Source organism: Pan paniscus, chromosome 8 (genome assembly GCF_029289425.2).
Source record: "Pan paniscus chromosome 8, NHGRI_mPanPan1-v2.0_pri, whole genome shotgun sequence".
In the NCBI taxonomy this organism is placed as follows: domain Eukaryota; kingdom Metazoa; phylum Chordata; class Mammalia; order Primates; family Hominidae; genus Pan; species Pan paniscus.
Genome location: NC_073257.2, coordinates 63,130,315 through 63,151,633, shown reverse-complemented (window position 1 = coordinate 63,151,633; position 21,319 = coordinate 63,130,315). Strand labels below are relative to the sequence as shown.

At 38.3% G+C, this 21,319-nt stretch overlaps 1 protein-coding gene across 4 annotated transcripts in view; it reads left to right on the top strand.

Annotated features, from left to right (window-relative positions):
- Positions 1-21,319, top strand: part of A1CF (APOBEC1 complementation factor) — a 91,042-nt gene that overhangs the window by 46,082 nt on the left and 23,641 nt on the right. For all 4 annotated transcript variants that reach the window (XM_057298895.1, XM_057298894.1, XM_008952587.3 and 1 more), the window contains 3 exons: positions 4,330-4,568; positions 12,382-12,546; positions 20,023-20,120. In XM_057298895.1, coding sequence (XP_057154878.1) covers positions 4,330-4,568; positions 12,382-12,546; positions 20,023-20,120 — 502 coding nt within the window. The remainder of the gene's footprint in view (positions 1-4,329; positions 4,569-12,381; positions 12,547-20,022; positions 20,121-21,319) is intronic.

Genomic DNA, 21,319 nt, shown 5'->3' with positions numbered 1-21,319 from the left:
ATTGACTTTGTGCAACCAATTGCCCGTTTTGATAAACTGGAAATAAAACTGACATCATGAAATTGTCTGATTTCTAAAACCTTCACTTGGAGAGAGAACCGTCATAAATTCTTTCTTAAAGGAAGCCCTGAGCCACGTGAGAGGAAGATTAGTGCAGCAGTTAAAGAGCAATAGTTTTGGAGTCAGCCATGCTTCATTTGAGTGCCACCAAGTAACTTCACCATTCTAAGCCTCAATTTCCTCATCTATAAAATGGGGATACCATCTATTTCATAGGTTTATTGCAGGGATACTATAACAACTTTACAGCGCTTAACCCAGTGTTTGGAACACAGTAATAAGCTGACAAATGATAAAAAAAAAATTGTATTTTAGCACAGTTCATCAATTCTAGATGCAGTTTTTTTTTTTACATCTAATCCCCTTCTGAAAGAGAACTGCACCTTAAAATGGGTAGATCTTAAATTTGATGAATGCAGAAAGAGCAGATTTACCACAATTATTTTTCTCTCACTTTCTATAGGACCAAAAGAAGTCATACATTATCCTTACAGTCTGTAAATCAATTAACTACTGGCTTGTTTTATTAAAAATTCCTGGGCCGGGCACAGTGACTCACGCCTGTAATCCTAGCACTTTGGGAGGCCAAGGCGGGCGGATCACCTGAGGTTGGGAGTTTGAGACCAGCCTGACCAACATGGAGAAACCTCATCTCTACTAAAAATACAAAATTAGCAGGGCGTGGTGGCGCATGCCTGTAGTCCCAGCTACTCGGGAGGCAGGAGAATCGCTTGAACCTGGCAGGGTGGAGATTGCAGTGAGCCGAGATCACACCACTGCTCTCCAGCCTGGGCAAGAAGAGCGAAACTCTGTCTCAAAAAACAAACAAACAAACAACACCTTAGCCACAGGAAGACCAGTTGGATTCGGCAACTACTTGTAGTCTAACCATTCAATTCCAAGGCTGGATTCTAGAAAAGAGTCTTGGAGAAAACATAAAAGAGGCTCCCCTCCCACAGGTGCCTCCATGGACCCAAAAGAGCTTTGTGTAGTATGTGGAGGATTGTTTGCAGTAGGAATCAGGAGACCTGGGGTCCAGCCCAGGTTCCTTTGGACGAATGCTTTAACCTCTTTGAGCATCACTTTTATCATTGGCACCTAAACACAGAGATGTTCTGAGCATTCACCATATGAAAGAATATATACTAAAGTGCTTTGAAAGGGCTACAAAACGCTACATTACAGTTTTATGATTTCCAGAATTGGAAGTTTCCCCCATTCCTTGGTCTTTCATGGAACCTTGACATCGTAACAGTAAGGGTTATTCCCAAAACAGTATTTGAGTTGAGATAGATATGGAATTGGCTATGTAGGGAATCAAGTGGATTTGCTGTATCTACTTAACACATTGTTACCCAATAGGGCCTGTAAATACTTTTGGACAACAGATAGGATATGAATAATGAATACAATCAATCCACTACGGCCACTGATAATTAACAGTATCCTCTGTGAATTTTAGTGTCTTTGTCTGTGAAATAGAGATAAAAATATACCTACCTCATGAGGTGTTTTGAAAAATAAATGAGATAATATACATACATCTCAGTGCTGACACATACTAGGTGCTCTATGAATGTTTGCAGAAGGTTATGGTGGTGATGATGGAGGAGGAGAAGGGAAAAGAAAAGGAAAAATATGACAGAAATTAGGAAGAGAAAGTTACTGGCCAAAATTCCAGTCAAAGCACAGGTTGGATGCCAGAAGCAAGGTAAAGGCAGAGTGTTACCTTAAAAATTAGGGGGTAGAATAAACGGAATAAGACAAGCCAGAATAAACACCCCATAGACAACCTCACCTACTTCCACTCTGCCTTGGGTCAGTCCTGCCAGGGAAAGAACTTTTGTTGCAGAGAAGAAACCTTCAATTTGCTTTTATCCACCATTTCTCACCCACCTATCATTATATCAGCTTCTACTTCATCAGATATTCACTGATCGTCATCTAAATGTCTGGCTTCTAGAGACATTAAAGTTGTGGCCTCAGCTTTTGAAAGGAGATGGCTCTTTGTCTCAAATAATTCCGGGAAAGGTGCCTGACAAACCACAACCGTTTAAAAATAAAATATGGAATTCTAGGCTCCCCCTGCTGGTAACTGATACATGTCCAGCCCCCTAACTATCAAAAATAATATAATTTCTAAATACATTAATACTGTGGAAAATAAGGTTTTGGTGTTTTCTTTTTTAAGTAAAGTTAAAAAAAAAACTTGGAAGATTATTTTTTCAACCCTTCCCTCACCTTGAGAACCACACTCCTGGCACAGTTCTTACTAGACTGAGATGGACCTGTCACAGATCTGACACACGGTCCTTGGTTCTTCAGCAAAGCGTAGGAGACAGCTAGGACAGTGACCTAACCCTGGTCAGAAAACCTGCCACACAACCAAGAGCCATTCGCTCCATGGATATCAGACCAATCGCCCACTCACCTGGCTGAGAGCTTTTATTCATGGCAAATGGGTCGTTTCTGCTAAGCATACTTCACCCATTTTTAATAACTTAGTGTTATTACAAAAGTCATATAGCCTAATATGTAACACATGGAAAACATCAAAAAGCATAAAGTAATAAAAGTTAAAACCATTTCTCCGCAACTCCATTGCCCCAAAATAACCACTATGTTGGTATTTTATTATCTTTCCAGATTTTTCTAAACATTTTTAATCAAAATGGCCTTCACATATACATTTTATAGCCTTTTAAAGCCTAGCAGCCAATTGTGAACTGTTTTTTTAAACCAATATATATTCTTCTACGTTACTCTTTTTAACGACTGCAGAGCATGCAATGGTATGAATGCCTGTCTTTTGTTTACCAGTGATTCTCAATCAGGAGCAGTACTGTCCACCCAAGGGGGCATTTAGAAAGGTGGGGAGGCACTTTTGAATGATCAGATTTGTCACTATTGGCATGTAGTACGCAAGAACTAGAGAAGATAAATGTACTACAGTATGCAATGAGAAAATGTCCAATCCAAAGCCAGTAACATCTCAGTTGAGAGACATTAAACCAGTTCTTTACTGTGAGGTATTTTGCTCATTTCCAATTTGGGAGGGGGGGATTTTAAACAGCAGTAATAAATATCCTTAAACATAAATTCTAGGGCTCATTTTTATTTTCCAGGGACATATTCCCAGAAGATACTTTATTTGGTCAAAAGTTGTGCACACTTAAGACTTTTGATACATTTTGCCAAATGTTCTCCAGAATAGTTTAATCAATGTGTACTCTGCCAGTGAAGGTGTACATACCTCAACTTGCTAAGAAGCAACTCTGCACAGTGGAAGAAACAGGAACTGAGATCCCACAGCTAGGTTTCATTCCTTAAAATCTATAACATTTTAAGCAAGTGTTTTTATTTCTTGGAGTTTCAAGTTCATCTGTAAATGGAAATAACTTCTACTCTGCCGATCTCACAGTCTTTTTGTGTGGGGCAGATAAGGTCATATGTGAAAATGTGTTCAAGTATAAAAGACTGTTTTTAACAGAGATCACATCAGAACAGCTTTTCTCTTTGGCTACAAAAGAAAAGGAATGTCAGGTGTTGCAAACTCAAGCGACTGCAGGGCCAGGCAGGTGGCTTCAGTAACCTGGGTTAGGTGTAGGGGCCTCAGTGTTGGGGATGCTTCAGGGAGCGGTGAGGATTGACAACTCTTGAATCCACATCTAGCCTAAAGAAAGCAGATGCTATGCAGCCATGAAAAAGGATGAGTTCATGTCCTTTGTAGGGACATGGATGAAACTGGAAACCATCATTCTCAGCAAACTATCGCAAGGACAAAAAACCAAACACTGCATGTTCTCACTCATAGGTGGGAATTGAACAATGAGAACACTTGGACACAGGAAGGGGAACATTACACACCAGGGCCTGTTGTGGGGTGGGGGGAGGGGGGAGGGATAGCATTAGAAGATATACCTAATGTAAACGACGAGTTAATGGGTGCAGCACACCAACATGGCACATGTATACATATGTAACAAACCTGCATGTTGTGCACATGTACCCTAGAACTTAAAGTAAAATAAAATAAAAAAAGAAAGCAGATGCTACTCAGCTTCAGATAACTTTTTTGTTTGAAAATGTAGAGCACATGTTGACACATCTAATAATCTTGCAAAAGAAGCCACAACTCTCCAAAAACGGTTTCAACACTATGAACCCAAACATCCCACATCTTCAGGCCACATTTGGCCCAGAGCCATACATTTTCAACCTGAATCCTACAAGGATTCTCATCAATCAAAATCCCTGCTCTTTTTGCAGAAATGGGCGCCTCTTAGGGGTTTGTGCCAGTGTGGACAACTGCCGATTATTTGTTGGGGGCATCCCAAAAACCAAAAAGAGAGAAGAAATCCTATCGGAGATGAAAAAGGTTACTGAAGGTGTTGTCGATGTCATCGTCTACCCAAGCGCTGCAGATAAAACCAAAAACCGAGGCTTTGCCTTTGTGGAGTATGAGAGTCATCGAGCAGCTGCCATGGCAAGGAGGAAACTGCTACCAGGTTAGCAATCCCCTCCTCATGAGACTTCTCTGCCTATCCTGCCTGCCTCCGCAAAGAAAATAAGCATTTTTAATTTTTTTGGCTATCTTTCATTATGCTGTATTTTAAATTTTTTATCCTTCTTCACTGTCTCACAGTTGATTCCATTCCCTGAAGTTTTCAGACTCAGTTTTGAAAAATATTCATTCTGTGCATTGAGGCTAATTTACATGCACTAAAGAAACCCAGAACTTTAAGTACAGCAATCCTTCGATGAATAAAGAGTCTCCTTAAAATTAAGTATATCAATCACAGTTGCTTTTGTGTATAGCTTTTGTAACCGGGCTTATTAGAATTAGGGTATATTCTCCATTACAGTGTAGAAATAAAAACCTCAAGTGATACATTATTCCAATGACAACTAGGTGACATACTTTCATTATGACTCCCTGTTGTCTAATAATTTCTGTCTAATTTGAGAGAAGAGAGATAAAAGCTCTCCTTAGAAAGGCACCTTTATTTGTTAGTTATTACAACCACAGGATAGATCCCATTTGGTGAATAACTATCAAATTCTCTGTCCACCCCAACACTGCTTTGGTCAGATCAACTTTTTACAGTTCTTGGCTCATTCTAAAACATTTGCTACAACTTACACAGGTTTTTAAATGAATACTAAAATAAGAGGATTTCAAAAATGATAGACTGGACACACCGGAATGAACTTTTCTCATGAAAATTATGGGAGAGCCACCAGAATTCAAAACAAAACAACCACAACAAAGATGTCTACATTTATGTTGCCTTTGTGAACACTCTTCAAAACAAACCAATACTAGATCAGCCCCCTAGATATCTTCAAAACTAGGAGACAGTTTCTGGCTTGGGGAAGATCTTTCAATAATATCTTCATGAAGGCAACTTAAAGGGAAAAAAAATGAGACAGTCCCAAAGGTTGCTGAATCTTTTAGAGAAGTAGATATTTTTAATGTTGAATCTTTCATTCACAACTTCTTCCCTCTTCACTGGCCAGCATTTGGTCAAGTCATCTAAATCACAGGTCCATAGATAGACTCACTAAGACTCCTCATGGGGGCATACCTTTTGGTGACCTGGACGTAATATTTTGCTATCTGCTTCAATTCTTCTTTCTTCTTCAACATCGACAACTCTACCACTGAAAAGTCTTTTGTATCCATCCTGTTCTTAGGCCACCACTGAAGTCTAAACACACATATTCTAAACCTTATGTAATTTTTTTCAAGATCTAATTATTCTCCCAGCTCTACTTTCTCTTCCATGTGCCCCACCCTCCGACTTCTCCATCCTGAACATTACCACCAGATTAATGTTTCCAAAATATCCTATTATCCTTTCAACACCTTCTTGCAAATAGTAGGAGTTCAATCTCTATCTATAGGCTGAATGATGTCTGTCACTAACTGGCCAGTTCAAAAATATTCATAACTCCTTGCTGTGTGTAAGAACTAAATATGTGATTTCATTATTCAAGACCTTTTATTCATTTCCTGGTCTTTTATGACCATATTTGCTACCTTCTATTTCCCAATAAAAACTCTTCCTTCTATCAGGACAGACACCTCAATGACCTAGACACTTCCACGCTTATGTCTGTCTCGTTTATTCCTAATGCTATATCCTCTACTAGGAATACCTGCCCCTCCATCACTTGTGACATTCACCCCAGCTCAGCCAGCACCTTCTTGAGAAACCTACCTCCAGTATTCCAGCCCGAATTAGTCACTTTCCTCCCTCAGTGCAGGAAGCCATTCATTATCTGTAAAAACAGATATGTGAAATAATTTGGGGTGTGGGGGAGTAGGACAGTGAAAGAAGGTCCAAAACAAGTGAAAGACAGTTTCCAGTGTCAAGACAATCCAGTAATCCCGGAGAAGCTCCACCTCCTGAAAGCTTCCCTATCTCTTCAGGGAGAATGGCACATTGGCCCACCGAAGGAACTCCTTTTTGTAAGTCAAGCAGACTAGCTAGCCAGGTCCTATCAGATAAGCTTCAGAAATTTTCAAGCACTTCATTAAGCTTCCACCCACAGTCCTCACTTTTCCTTGTGGATTCTCTGTCCAGGATACGCCATAGGGAGGCTGCCTCCCCTCCCCGTCCACCACTCATAATCACCATGATCCAATGCAACCCCCTTACCTATGGCCCTTTGAGCCAGTCTCAGGTGGATTTCACTCAGCTGGATTTTAGTCAGCAACTAACTCATCAGCAAACTAACAAGATGAGGCACAGTGGTGAGTAAGCCAGCCAGAGCAAACTTCTTCACCTCTAATGAGATCTCAGAACAAAACCTATCACCCATTTGGATCACTCTACCTGTTACCCCATTGCAGACTCACCCACAACAAAGGAATTCTTTAATTGCCAACCCTTTGAGAACCTAGTTTAAAAGAACAAGGAGACTGTTGAGAAAAATGATAAGTGAAGACAACAAGAAACTTTTCTTTCTTAATTGACCCAGACTTGGAGACAGAGAGACAATAGTTGTCTAAAGGGATGTAACTGCTCCTCAGCCACTTACCTCCTCTCTAAACAGTGGCAGTTCCCCCTTGAGAAATCTCACCTTTATTGAGCTCTTTACAGAACAAAGTTGCTGCATCCCACTCAGAAACTAGAAAGGTGTTCTGAGAATGCTCTGAAGAAAAGTCCTGGCAGTGATTCTCAATGTCAGGCTGCATCAGCATCACCTGGAGGGCTTGTTCTAGCACAGATTGCTAGATCCCACCGCCAGAGTTCTTGATTCAGTAGGTCTGGTGTCAGGCCAGGTAATTCGCATTGACAACAAGCTCCCAGGATGCTACTACTCCCAGGACTGCACATTTGAAAACCCATGATTTGAATCAATGATTTTCCATCCTAGGCTGCACATTGGAATTACCTGATGTTTTCAAACAATGTGAGTACCCATGTCAGCCTCTAATCAATTGAATCTGCATCACTGGAATATAAAGTTAGGGAACCGGTGTTTTAAGTTTTCCAGATGATTCTATTCTTCAGTCAAATTTTGTGATTCACAGCTAAATCTATCAGCTAATGATACTGGGTAATCATCTTCATGTCATGTAAATAGGAATACCTGGGAACTGCTCAGTCAGTAAATATTTAAGCATCTAGAACACATACTGCTCCCTTCTGAATGACATGAGAGATTCTAAAAATAAAAAAAAAAAACAGTACCTAACCATTGCACTCAAAGAGTGCATATTCTGAGAAAACTATACATACACAAAAACAGGAAAAATTATTAAGAGGAGAGTGTATTGTTAAATCATAATTTAAAAGTTATTAAGTCTTCTCTGCATCATCTTTTCCTGACCTAACAACAATAGTAGGTTGTAGATAAGGAAACTGATGTTAGAAAGGATATGTTTTCTAGCCAGGATCATTGTTCTGACATTTGAACTTGTCTTACTTCAAGCTTATGTTCTCAAATCACTCTGTAACACTCACTTTCACCAGAGGCCTTCACAAGGATGTTGGTGGAAATCACTGCTTCCCATATTTACTCTCATTTCTGTTCCCTTAGCCTTATGCAGCTCTTCGTGGTGCTAGGCTGAGAAGACTAAAGCTAGAGCAGTAGTGCTCAACGTGGCTGCATTTTAGAATTAACTAAGCTACTTTTAAAACTCCTGAGATCCAGCCCACTTATATCAGAATTGGGAAGGGTAGGTAGTCCAGAGGTCAGTAATGAGCTGGTAAATCTTTAACAGCCAGCTCCCAGAGGAAAAAACAAAAGCCCTGATTTGTAGCATTTGCCAGTTTCCATGGTATTAACACTCCCACTGTGGCTGATTTCAAGCTACCAATGTGACTTTAACTGGCTCACAAAATTCTGATACTTTCTTTATCTATTTATCTGTCAATGAACATTTAGGTTGATTCCATACCATGGTAATTGTGAATAATGCTTCAATAAACATGGGAATGCAGGAATCTCTTTAATATAATGATTTCATTTGGGGTGAATACATACCCAGTATGGTGATTGCGGGATCATATGGTAGCTCTATTTTTATTTTTTTCAGGAACCTGCATACTGTTTTCCATAATGGCTCTACCAACTTACATTCCCACCAACAGTATGCAAGTATTCTCGTTTCTCCAAATCCTTGCCAACATCATCTTTAATCTTTTTGATAATGGCCATTCTACCAGGTGTGAGGTGATAACTCATTTTAGTTTTGATTTATATTTGCCTGATGATTAGAGATGTTAAGCATTTTTTCATATACCTGTTGGCAATTTATATTTCTTCTTTTGAGATATGTCTATTCAAATCAATTGCCCTGTTTTTGTTTTTTATTTTTGAGACGGAGTTTCACTCTTATTGCCCAGGCTAGAGTGCAATGGCATGATCTTGGCTCACTGCAACCTCTGCCTCCCGGGTTCAAGTGATTCTCCTGCCTCAGCCTCCTGAGTAGCTGGGATTACAGGCATGTGCCACCACGCCTGGCTAACTTTGTATTTTTAGTAGAGATGGGGTTTCTCCATGTTGGTCAGGCTGGTCTTGAACTACTGACCTCAGATGATCCACCAGCCTCGGCCTCCCAAAGTGCTGGGATTACAGGCATGAGCCACCACGCCCGGCCTTTTGCCCATTTTTAATTGGGTTATTTGTTTTCCTACTATTGGTTGTTTGAGTTCTCTATATATTTGGGATATTAACTCCTTATCAAATGTATGCTTTGTAAATATTTTTTTCCCATTCCTTAGGGTGTCTCTTCACTCCATTGATTTTTTCCTTTGCTGTGCGGAAAGTTTAGTTTGATGCAATCCCATTCATCTATTTTTGCTTTTGTTGTCTGTGCTTTGGGGGTTATAGCCAAAAAATAACTGCCCAGACCAATGTCAAGAAACTTTCCCTTATGTTTCTTTCTAGTAGTTTTACTGTTTCAGGTCTTACATTGAAGTCTTTATTCCATTTTAACTTGGCTTATGTGTATGTTGTAAGATAAGGGTCCCATCTCATTCTTTTGCATATGGATATCCAATTTTCCTTACACCATTTGTTGAAGAGGCTGTTCCTTCTCCATTGTGTGTTCTTGGCATCTTTGTCAAAGATCAATTGGCCATAAATGTGTGGATTTACTTCTGGACTCTATTTTGTTTCATTGGCCTAAATGTCTGTTTTTATGCCAGTATCATACTATTTCGATTACTATAGCTTTGCAGTATATTTTGAGATCAAGTAGTGTGATGACCCCAGCTTTGTTCTTTTGGTTCAGATTTCTTTGGCTAGGGTCTTTTGTGGCCTCATACAAATTTTAGAATTGTATTTTCTATTTCTGTGAAAAACATCACTGGAATTTCGATAGAGACTGCACTGAATCTGTAGATTGCTCTGAGTAGCGTGGACCTTATAACAATAATAATGCCTCCAATCCATGAACATAGGATATTCTTCCATTTATTTGTTTCTTCTTTAATTTTTTATCAATATTTTATAGTTTTAAGTATACAGATCTTTCATTTTGTTGGTTAAATTTATTTCTAAGTATTTTTTGGGGGGATGATATTATAAATGAGATTGTTTTCTTGATTTCTGTTTCTGTTTTCTTGATTTCTGTTTCAGTTTTCTTGATTTCTTGTTGTTAGTGTATAGAAAGGCTACTTATTTATGTATGTTAGTTTTGTATTTTACAGCTATACTGAGCTTGTTTATTAGTTACAATGGAATATTAGTCAATCTTTACAAAGAAGGAAATTCTGTCATTTGCAACAACATGGATGAAACTGGAGGACATTATATTAAGTGAAATAAGCCAGGCACAGAAAGACAAATATTGCATAATCTCACTTATATGTGGAATCTAAAAAGTTGAATTCATATAAGCAGAGTGTAGAATGGTGGTTACCAGGGCTGGGGGCAGAGGTATGGAGAGATATCGGTCAAACGATACAAAGTTTCCATTAAAATGAATAATTTCTGGAAATCTATTGTATAATATGACTATAGTTAATGTATTTGTATACTCGAAAATTGGTAAGAGTACTCTCTTAAATGTTATCTTAAATGTTAAATGTTAGATCTTAAATGTTATCACCACCAAAAAAAAAGTATTGAGGTGATGCGTATGTTAATTAGCTTCATTTAATCATTTTACAATGTATACATGTATCAAAACGTCATGTTGTATACCACAAATAGATGCAATTTTGATTAATCAATTATACCTTTAAAAAGATGGGAAGGAAAAATGCAAAAATTTAATAATCTATTTTTGCAAGTAGATAAGAACTGGCTCTAGTACATCATTGGGTGGAACCCAGGTTTCATTATTTTTTAAACCTCACCCAATATGGAGCCAAGGCTGAGAACCACTGAGCTACCAAAACCAGAGTTACGTGGGAGCCTTGGGGATCTTGGAATAATACAAACAAAAAAAGTCTATGTAAAGCATAGAAGGGGAAAGGAAGAGAGTAATGAAGAAAACTATCCCTTGAAATGCAACACAGAACAAGATGGTCACAGCTAGGGTAACAAGAGCCAGCTTCTCCAGGGTCAGTTATCTCTTAAGACATGCCTATTCTTCATTTGGGTTTTAGAATGCCAGGGCCACGGATGCTTTTACTGACTGCTTTTCAAGGAATATAAAGATGCATTCTTATTGAAAATAATTGCTTCCTATGTGTAGTAATTAAACAAATAAACCCTTACCAATACTGAGAGTTCCTGATTTTGTTCTCTCAAGCTTTGTATTGCTTACAGGATAAAGTTTATTCCCAAATAACGAATAAAAAACAAACTAGATTTCCAATCAAATTTAGAACTTGGGTTGACTCTCACTCTCTTCTCATCACTTCAACAAGATCTGCACTGCGTAGGGGTATAGGAGCAGAGTCACCAAAAAACAAAACAAAACAAAACAACAACAAAAAAGGGGGAGGTAGTTAAGTAGAATAGGCCTGGGAAAGTTATCCTCTCTAAAGCTCATTTCCCATTCTGTAAAATTGGGAGTAATTCACCTCCCCACAGGGTTACTGTGAGAAGTAACTGAGATGGCACATGGGAAACAGATGGTACAGTACAAGACACTCAATAAAATGTGTTCATAGTAATACAAAAATATATGTAGCCATGGAGAACAACTACCCTTTACAGAAGAATTAAAATTCTCATTATAGACTCTTCCATTGCTTGTCATCTGTCTTCTTAATTAGGACTTTTTGAAAATGTCTCCAGATTCCCAATTTATTCATGTTGTGAAAGAGGATTAAGAGGGAACACAGCTGGTCTAAGCCTTGACCAAGTGTGAGGGACAGAGAACAAATTAAGATGCCTGAGCCCCACCCACCTTTGCCCAAACACCATTTTTTGAACATCTCAATTGTGGTACCTAGCCTAATTAACAACACAGATTCCAGCAGCAGTAAATGCTCTTCCTAGTAACCTTCTTAATGTTCTGTGGAGTCAGATTCTATATCTGGGCCATAAATCCATACTTTTCCTATCTCCCTTGTGCTATCTTACCTTAAGTGACTACCTTCACCCAATGAGTGTTGCTCTAAGAGCCAAATGTGGCCTCTGCTGCCTCATTTCTGTTCAACCTCAAACCACATCCTGGTTCCCTTTATAATCGATAGTTATAACAAGCCACCTGTCACACAGAACTCCCTTCTAATCAGCTACTCCATTTGGAATGTCTCTTAAGATCAATACTCACCAGTTTTAATGGTCTTCTTGCTCATTCAAGACCTCAAGGGTCAGGTCAATTTAAAAGACCATTGGTATAAATTGAGATGATGTTGTCCTGATTTCTACATAATTAATCATAATGGTGATCATTTTCAACAGGAAGAATTCAGTTATGGGGACATGGTATTGCAGTAGACTGGGCAGAGCCAGAAGTAGAAGTTGATGAAGATACAATGTCTTCAGTGAAAATCCTATATGTAAGAAATCTTATGCTGTCTACCTCTGAAGAGATGATTGAAAAGGAATTCAACAATATCAAACCAGGTAGGACATATATACAAGATTAGTTTTTCAAAACATTCTTTATCCTGGTTTAGTCTTGGGAGGGTGTATGTGTCGAGGAATTTGTCCATTTCTTCTAGATTTCTAGTTTATTTGCATAGAGGTGTTTATAGTATTCTCTGATGGTAGTTTGTATTTCTGTGGGATCGGTGGCGATATCCCCTTTATCATTTTTTATTGTGCTTATTTGATTTTTCTCTATTTTCTTCTTTATTAGTCTTGCTAGTGGTCTATCAATTTTGTTGATCTTTTAAAAAAAAACAGCTCCTGGATTCACTGATTTTTTTGAAGGATTTTTGTGCCTCTATCTCATTCAGTTCTGCTCTGATCTTAGTTATTTCTTGCCTTCTGCTAGCTTTTGAATGTGTTTGCTCTTGCTTCTCTAGTTCTTTTAATTGTGATGGTAGGGTGTCAATTTTAGATCTTTCCTGCCTTCTCTTGTGGGCATTTAGTGCTATAAATTTCCCTCTACACATTGCTTTAAATGTGTCCCAGAGATTCTGGTATGTTGTGTCTTTGTTCTCATTGGTTTCAAAGAACATATTTATTTCCGCCTTCATTTCGTTGTGTACTCAGTAGTCATTCAGGAGCAGGCTGTTCAGTTTCCTTGTAGTTGAGTGGTTTTGGGTGAGTTTCTCAATCCTGAGTTCTAGTTTGATTGCACTGTGGTCTGAGAGACAGTTTGTTATAATTTCTGTTCTTTTACATTTGCTGAGGAGAGCTTTACTTCCAACTACGTGGTCAATTTTGGAATAAGTGTGATGTGGAGCTGAGAAGAATGTATATTCTGTTGATTTGGTGTGGAGAGTTCTGTAGATGTCTATGAGGTCCGCTTGGTGCAGAGCTGAGTTCAATTCCTGAATATCTTTGTTAACTTTCTGTCTCGTTGATCTGTCTAATGTTGACAGTGGGGTGTTAAAGTCTCGCATTATTATTGTGTGGGAGTCTAAGTCTCTTCGTATGCCTCTAAGGACTTGCTTTATGACTCTGGGTGCTCCTGTATTGGGTGCATATATATTTAGGATAGTTAGCTCTTCTTGTTGAATTGATCCCTTTCCCATTATGTAATGGCCTTGTCTCTTTTGATCTTTGTTGGTTTAAAGTCTGTTTTATCAGAGACTAGGATTGCAACCCCTGCCTTTTTTTGTTTTCCATTTGCTTGGTAGATCTTCCTCCATCCATTTATTTTTAGCCTATGTGTGTCTCTGCATATGAGATGGGTCTCCTGAATACAGCACACTGATGGGTCTTGACTCTTTATCCAATTTGCCAGTCTGTGTCTTTTAATTGGAGCATTTAGCCCATTTACCTTTTAAGGTTAATATTGTTATGTGTAAATTTGATCCTGTCATTATGATGTTAGCTGGTTATTTTGCTCATTAGTTGATGCAGTTTCTTCCTAGCCTGGATGGTCTTTACAATTTGGCATGTTTTTGCAGTGGCTGGTACTGGTTATTCCTTTCCATGTTTAGTGCTTCCTTCAGGAGCTCTTGTAGGGCAGGCCTGGTGGTGACAAAATCTCTCAGAATTTGCTTGTCTGTAAAGTATTTTATTTCTCCTTTGCTTATGAAGCTTAGTTTGGCTGTATATGAAATTCTGGGTTGAAAATTCTTTTCTTTAAGAATGTTGAATATTGGCCCCCACTCTCTCCTGGCTTGTTGAGTTTCTGCCGAGAGATCAAAACATTCTTTAAAAGCACCTATGCTTGAGATGACTTCCCATAACTTTAAATAGAAATGCTTTTATTTAGCTCATCTCATAATTCCATGCAGACCTCTCAAACTATGTTCCTAACTTTGGATTAGAAAATCAAGCCATATGGTCCTACAACATTTATCAATATTATAATTGTATACTTATCTATGTGATTATTTAATGAATATCTATTTTCTTCACTAAACTATAAATTTCATGAGTTTTTCCCCTCTTATTGTTTCCTCCATCTTCAGACATTTAATCTCTGGGCCTGGGGTACAATGATTGCTCAATAAATATTTACTGTAATGAAGAATGCATGCCATAACTATAGGTCTGATGCAGGGTTTCTCAGCCTCACCACTATTGATATTTTGGAACAGATCATTCTTGGCTGTGGGGGTCTGTCCAGTGGATTGTAGGATGTTTAGCAGCATCCCAGGCCCGTCTCTGTTAGATACCAGTAGCAACCTCCAAGATGTGACAACGAAAAATGCCTTCAGACATTGCAAAATATACTCTATGGGTGGGCAAAATTGCCCCCAGTTGAGAACCACTGGCCTAATGGAATACACTTGTGACATAAGTAAAAAGGTGACAATCCTAGGAAACTGATTTGAGTGAAGAGGAAGGTAAAGGAATAGAGGGAAGGTGGAAGGGGATAGTTAGTTGCTACTCATCTTGTCAATACTTTTCAGTATCAATTCTAAGCCATCAGATTGACTCCCCATCTCTTTCTTCTCCATATAGGAGCTACAACACTGAGAGAGGTAGAGCATTTCAGGAAACAATATCCAAATTACCATTTCCCAAAAACAGTTCAGAACATTAATTCTACAATCTTTTGGTGGATGTTGCTGATAAAAGGGCTCCATGGTCAAATAAGCTTGTAAACACCAGATTCTGCAAAATTAAATGAATTTCTTCATTATGGAACTTATCAAAGTCTTTTGCCTTCTAACATGCTTTGAAATTCTCCAAGAAGAGATGCAGAAATCTTCATTTTTCAAATTTCTGAAACATGACTGCTCTTTTTTGCCATATCATTTTGTGGGATTACTGTGTCTTTAAACACACTCTGGGCAGTAGTGGCTTAGGGTTATCATAGTAGTAATATCCTTTCATAACTGAGAATTTCCCAGTCTCCTGGCAAATTATCTAGGTTGTTAATAAGGGTGGGCCATGGTGCTGTCATGTTAAAGCTGCCTAAGAATATTCACTTGCACATACTCACATCGTCTGTTTCCAACTCTGGGTGCTACTTCAGATAGAACAGAATGATAAGCTGATGATTTGCTCTGAAGGACATTCAGGAAGGATGTCACTGCTCCATTTTGAAAGATTCACCAAAGATCTTTCTCCAGCCTCAGGGACTCTGCCTTCCCTGAAATATTAGTGTGAGGGTGTGGCTCCACACCAACAGCTGTGAATCCATGACTAAGCTAGAATCTGCAAATGATGGACCACCTTACTGTGTGCCAAGCATTGCAGTGGGCACTTTCACAGCATGTGTCATTTATTCATCACAACCCTATAATACAGGTTGCTTTATTCATTCCATTACTTTCTAGATAAGAAAAACAGGACCCAGAGTAGTTAAGTAGTTTGCCCAGGTTCACACAGCTAGCAGGTCGCAGATCCTGGATTTGAACTCAGGTCTGGTAAAGGGCATGTTCTTAAAAACTTTAATACTCTCATGCCCCCTCCTTATTCCATTCACTCACTCATTCATTCAACTGTCTTTCCTTCAGTAGCTCCTACATGCGAGGCACTGTGGAAGGAACAAACAAGTATGATGTGTGCATGGAAAAAGTTTAAGAAATTCCAGAAAAATACAGCTTAGACAGACTACTCTTGGAGTGCAGAGAAGACTTGTGTTTCGAAGCGACATCTAAGCTGAGATCTGAATGTTGATGCAGTTGTAGGCATAGGAACATTATGTGTGTATAAATATTGCCCACTATTCTCCCCTCATTCCATGTTGACTTTCTACCTTCCCAGAGTGAATAATACTTCTTATTTTTATCTAATTAAAACAGCACCTTTTTTTGCCAAGGGCTAGAATGAGAAACTACTAAAAGGCTGCTTCCTTTCCTAGTCCCTGATTATCAGCTTTCCCAGTCTGTGTATTGGCATATATTAAAGAGACATGTATGCCCGGATCCTACTAATTATCATGAAAATAATGAACATCACATATCTCTCTCTCGCTCACTCTCTCACTTTCTCTTTCTTCTTGGGACTAAAGTGTGTCCAGCGATTTCAGGGCACAGTCTGCAGCTGGTGGCACAGCTCTCAGGGCTATATAATGATGTATGGCTTGTTCTTCGTGGCCCTCTGCAAAAAAAATATGAATTTCAGAACGTGAACAACTAGCAGACATCTGCTGCATTAAGAGGGAAAAGTCAGAGCTAACTAGTTTATCTTGGAAAGTATGTACTGTGCCAAGGGTATACTTATCTAGAAAAATTTCTGGAAACAAACAGAAAAATGACTCTCTAAAAATTCCATTTAAAGTTTAGGTCCCTCAGAGGAACCTACATATTACCTCAAAATATTTGACCACGTATCAGTTTAACCATGATGAACTTGAATAATATTATATTGCCACTCAGAGACACAAAAGATAATTAGAACAAAAATTGAGACCTGAAGATGGTTTGTTCTTCCCCACTGTAGCCTAAGGGTATCTGCTGAATTTCCAATTATAGTCATTCTACAAAATCTGATCTTCCTACAAGAGTTTAGCAGTATTAGAATCACCTGAAGGGCATGTTAAATCACTGATTGCTTGGCCCATCATGGGTGGGTTCAAGCATTTCCATTTCTATTAAGTTTCCAGGCAAAGTGGATTCTGCTGGTCAGGGCACCACACTTAGGGAACCATGACCCTCTGATAACCTTCCCTTTGGCATGCAGGTGTGTTTCTCCCCAGGTTTATGTGTTGCTGACAAGTTGATAAGAAACACAGCAATAATTTTCCAATTCCTTGCATCATGATTTCAGAGGATCTTTTTCTTCTTTGCTAATGGATGATTGAGTAATAATGATCACTCATATTCTATGGACTCACCCTCTGCCAAATGAGGATCAATTATTAAACAATCTCCTATGCACTAAAGAAGAAACATAATAAAATAAGCCATGTGGTGAATACTATTGTAGAGAAAACCAACTTTTATGACACAGACTCTAACTTTTTAACTTGTCTGTTTTATGAGGCTAAGTTTTTAAATATCAAATTTTCCAAAACCGGATGCATCTGGAAGTTATCGTCCAACAGTGTAAGATAATTTCAGATATCTGCAAACAGAATTTCAGAAAATCTAAATTCATTATCATCTCAAATGCCACTAACTGGTGTAAATGACAGAAGTTGGGATGTGAATTAACTGATAATATTCCCTTATTCCATGTATATTTATAGAGTAGCTCCTGTGTCCAAAGGCAGTAGGCAGGAACCAGGTGAAGATGATACCAAGAAGTCTCTGAAGAGGGTCCTGTTCTCAGGGAGATAACAGACCAGTGAGCCTAGGTGGAGAATGACATTGAAATATGAACCAAGCAAAGGCTGGAAAGGTGAAGGTCATCATTGGCCAACGTCTTCCTTCTCAGTTACTAAAACAAGTCATGGGATTAAGTCATGATCATCACCCCATGTGACACTGAAAGGAATGAAGAGACTATATTGGATATTCAGTTAATTATATGTCCCATGCTTCATGGTCTCAGAGAGCTTTATTTATCCTTAGCCTGGCCAGATAATTTTGCTCTGTATAACCATTGCCATAAGAAGTCAAGGGTCGACTGTTGAAGGGAGTGAAAAGAGAAGTATCACAATGTCTTTAAATTGTCCTTATGTTACAGGCCGACTATCATTCCAAAGGAAGATAATTCTTAGTCATTGAACCACGTAGGAGAGTAAAAACTCTAATTACCTTTGTTACCTTGAATCTAAGAAGATAATGAAACTTTGATAGGGACAGAAAGGACTTCCCCCTCTTCTTTTCCCTGGCATAATGTCTCATCCTATGTTGTCTCCTGGCACTCTCAAGGTACACCCAAGTGAGTGTAGGGATTAAAGAAGATAATTGGCATGCTAAACTGATAGTGGTTAAACAAATTTCCACCTTACCTTCACTCTAAGCAAAAGGTCTATTTTTAAAATTGAGTAAAGAAAAACATTTTAAAAATATAACATCCAACTATCTCGGTACAACTATCTTTTTCATTTTTATATGTTGCCATCATGTTCAGCAGTTCCCTTACATAAAAATAGATAGTTGGTTTGTTTGGGTTTTCTACACAAATAATATAAATAAACTTTGCAAATATTTGTAAAATACCAAATATATCAATTAAAATATGAAAACCCCCTTCATTCTTCCCAACTTTTCTCCCCATTCCTGAAGTAACCTCTGTTAAGAGTTTGGTCTCTATCTTTTCAGTTCACTTTCTGTATGAGTGTATTTATATTTGTGTGCACATATATATGGTTTTGGATTATTAAAAACACAAATGCTGTAATATTGTACTTACTATTTTATAACTTTTTAAAAATTAACAATAGGTCTTGGGCCAGGCACGGTGGCTCATGCCTGTAATCTCAACATTTTGGCAGGCCGAGGTAGGCAGATCACCTGAGGTCGGGAGTTCGAGACCTGCCTGACCAACATGGTGAAACTCCTTCTCTACTAAAAATACAAAATTAGCCAGGCACATGGTGATGCAGGCCTGTAATCCCAGCTACTCAGGAGGCTGAGGCAGAAGAATCGCTTGAACCAGGGAGGCGTGGGTTGCGGTGAGCTGAGATCACGCCATTGCACTCTAGCCTGGGCAACAAGAGCAAAACTCCGTCTGAAAAAAAAAATAGGTCTTTAATCTTTCCATTGTAACAACATACAGGTCTATTTTCTTTATCGACTCCTTGGTGTTGGTATAAATGCAGCGGATTTAATCACTCATGAAAATAGACATTAAATTGTTTTATTTTTGCTCTTTCAACAGTAGTGTAATTGATATCCTTATGCATGATCCTTGTACATGTGTGTGAGTGTTTCTGTATGAGACATTACTCAAAGTAGAATAGTAGATATTTACATTGTTTCCAATCTTTAGCTATCATGACAGCAAGGCAGGCAACTTATCTTTGTTCCCAGATGTTCTTTCGGAAACAACTTTCTTTTTCTTCTTTTTGTTTTTTATTTAAAGATTATTGGATAAGGATATAGAGAATCCAGTTGTAGTTCCTCTCTGTGTGCACTCTAAATCTCAGTTGCCTTGTCAGAACTGTAGTTACCTAATATTTAAATTTTTAAAAGTAATTTAAAGTTAATTACATAAGACAAAAGAGATAAAGACATTTTGCTGGGGTGAAAAGCAAAAGTAATCACCTAAATATATGTTTGTAAAATGATCAATAATTGAGTTCAACTCAGTTCAACAAATATTTCACCATGCAAAATGTACTATCTTTTACATTACATAAAATGCAAAAGAAGATGGAATTCCCACCCTTAGACACCTTGTAATCTAGGAAGTGGAAGACACAAATCCGTAACAAATTATAATAAGTCAGAATATAAATTTTATTTTAAAAACTGCAAAAAAAACCTTCTGTTGAATGTTCTTGATGAGATCCTTACTTAAATATGAGGTATCCATAAAAAAAATCAAATACTCTTTGCAGCTAGGTGCTAAAATACATCACGTTCAAGGCTCTCTTAATTTTGTTAATGGGGCAACCTTCACTCTATTTTACAGGTGCTGTGGAGAGGGTGAAGAAAATTCGAGACTATGCTTTTGTGCACTTCAGTAACCGAGAAGATGCAGTTGAGGCTATGAAAGCTTTAAATGGCAAGGTAAGGTAGAAGAAAGAAAAAAATATGCAGATTCCATCCAAGTTTGGTGTGGATATTACATTCAAAAGCACAGTCCTGCAAGCCTGTCTCACTCCAGCCTTCTCTGACATGGCTGCCTCAGTCCATTTAAGATGTACTAAAGAGAAATGATGGAAAATACAATGGAAGTTGGAGATGTACCTAATATATCCAACTTTACCTCTATTTGTTTTTTATAATTTGGACAAGTCACTGGCCCTCAATTTCCATGGAAAGAGGAGATTTAAGTAGATTATTTCAAGATGTTTTTCACAATTCCAGTTTTCTCTCATTACTTCAAAGAGATTATCATCATTTTAGTGCAGTATTTTAGAAGCTGATGAATTAAAAACTTGTCAAGATAGCTGTTATTCTGCCTTCATAGTTTGATCTTCCACTTGGAAAGCTTAGAGTCTCTCACCTTGCCAAGAGTAGGGGCTGGGGAAGCTTCTATATCCTCACTACTGAGTTGTCTACAGAAAGCAATATAATATTTATATATCAAGCCAATAAACATTTAAAACCTTCTGTAGACCACTTATCATGCTAGGATACAAAGAGAATCAAAGATGTTTGACAAAGGGTTAAAAGTTGGTTGGAGGAATAAGACAACTACACAAACTCATGCAAAGTATAGGCAAGTAAATATCATAAAAAGAGATAAACGTGGTGAGCAAGTTCAAAGGAAGAAGTGGGCTATAAAGAATAAAACATCTTCATGGATATGAGAAGATAATATTTAAGAGAAGCTACAAAAATTGGGTATAATTTCAAAAATCAAAATATGGAAAGACAGGAAGTCTTAGAGGCACAGAATTTGAGAAGAGCAAGACAAGATTGGAGAACAGGAAAATGTGGAGTAACTTGGTTGGAACATAATGCACGTGGGACTGTGTTACCTATCGGATCTGGCATCAGTCAGGGTCCCAAAAGAAAACAAATAGCAAAGGAATTAATTACAAAAGTGTGAGTGGGGACTAGGGAAATCAAAAAAGAGTGTCAGAATTTGGGGCTCACAGCATTCTGGAGTCAAAGGTACAAGGGGCTGGAGAATTAATAGAAATCCTGAAAGGGGAGAGAATTGTGTAGAGCAGATCTCTTTGCAAGAAGTTGCTGGGTGCAGTGGCTCGCACCTGTAATCTCAGCACTTTGGGAGGCTGAGGTAGAAGGATTGCTTGAGC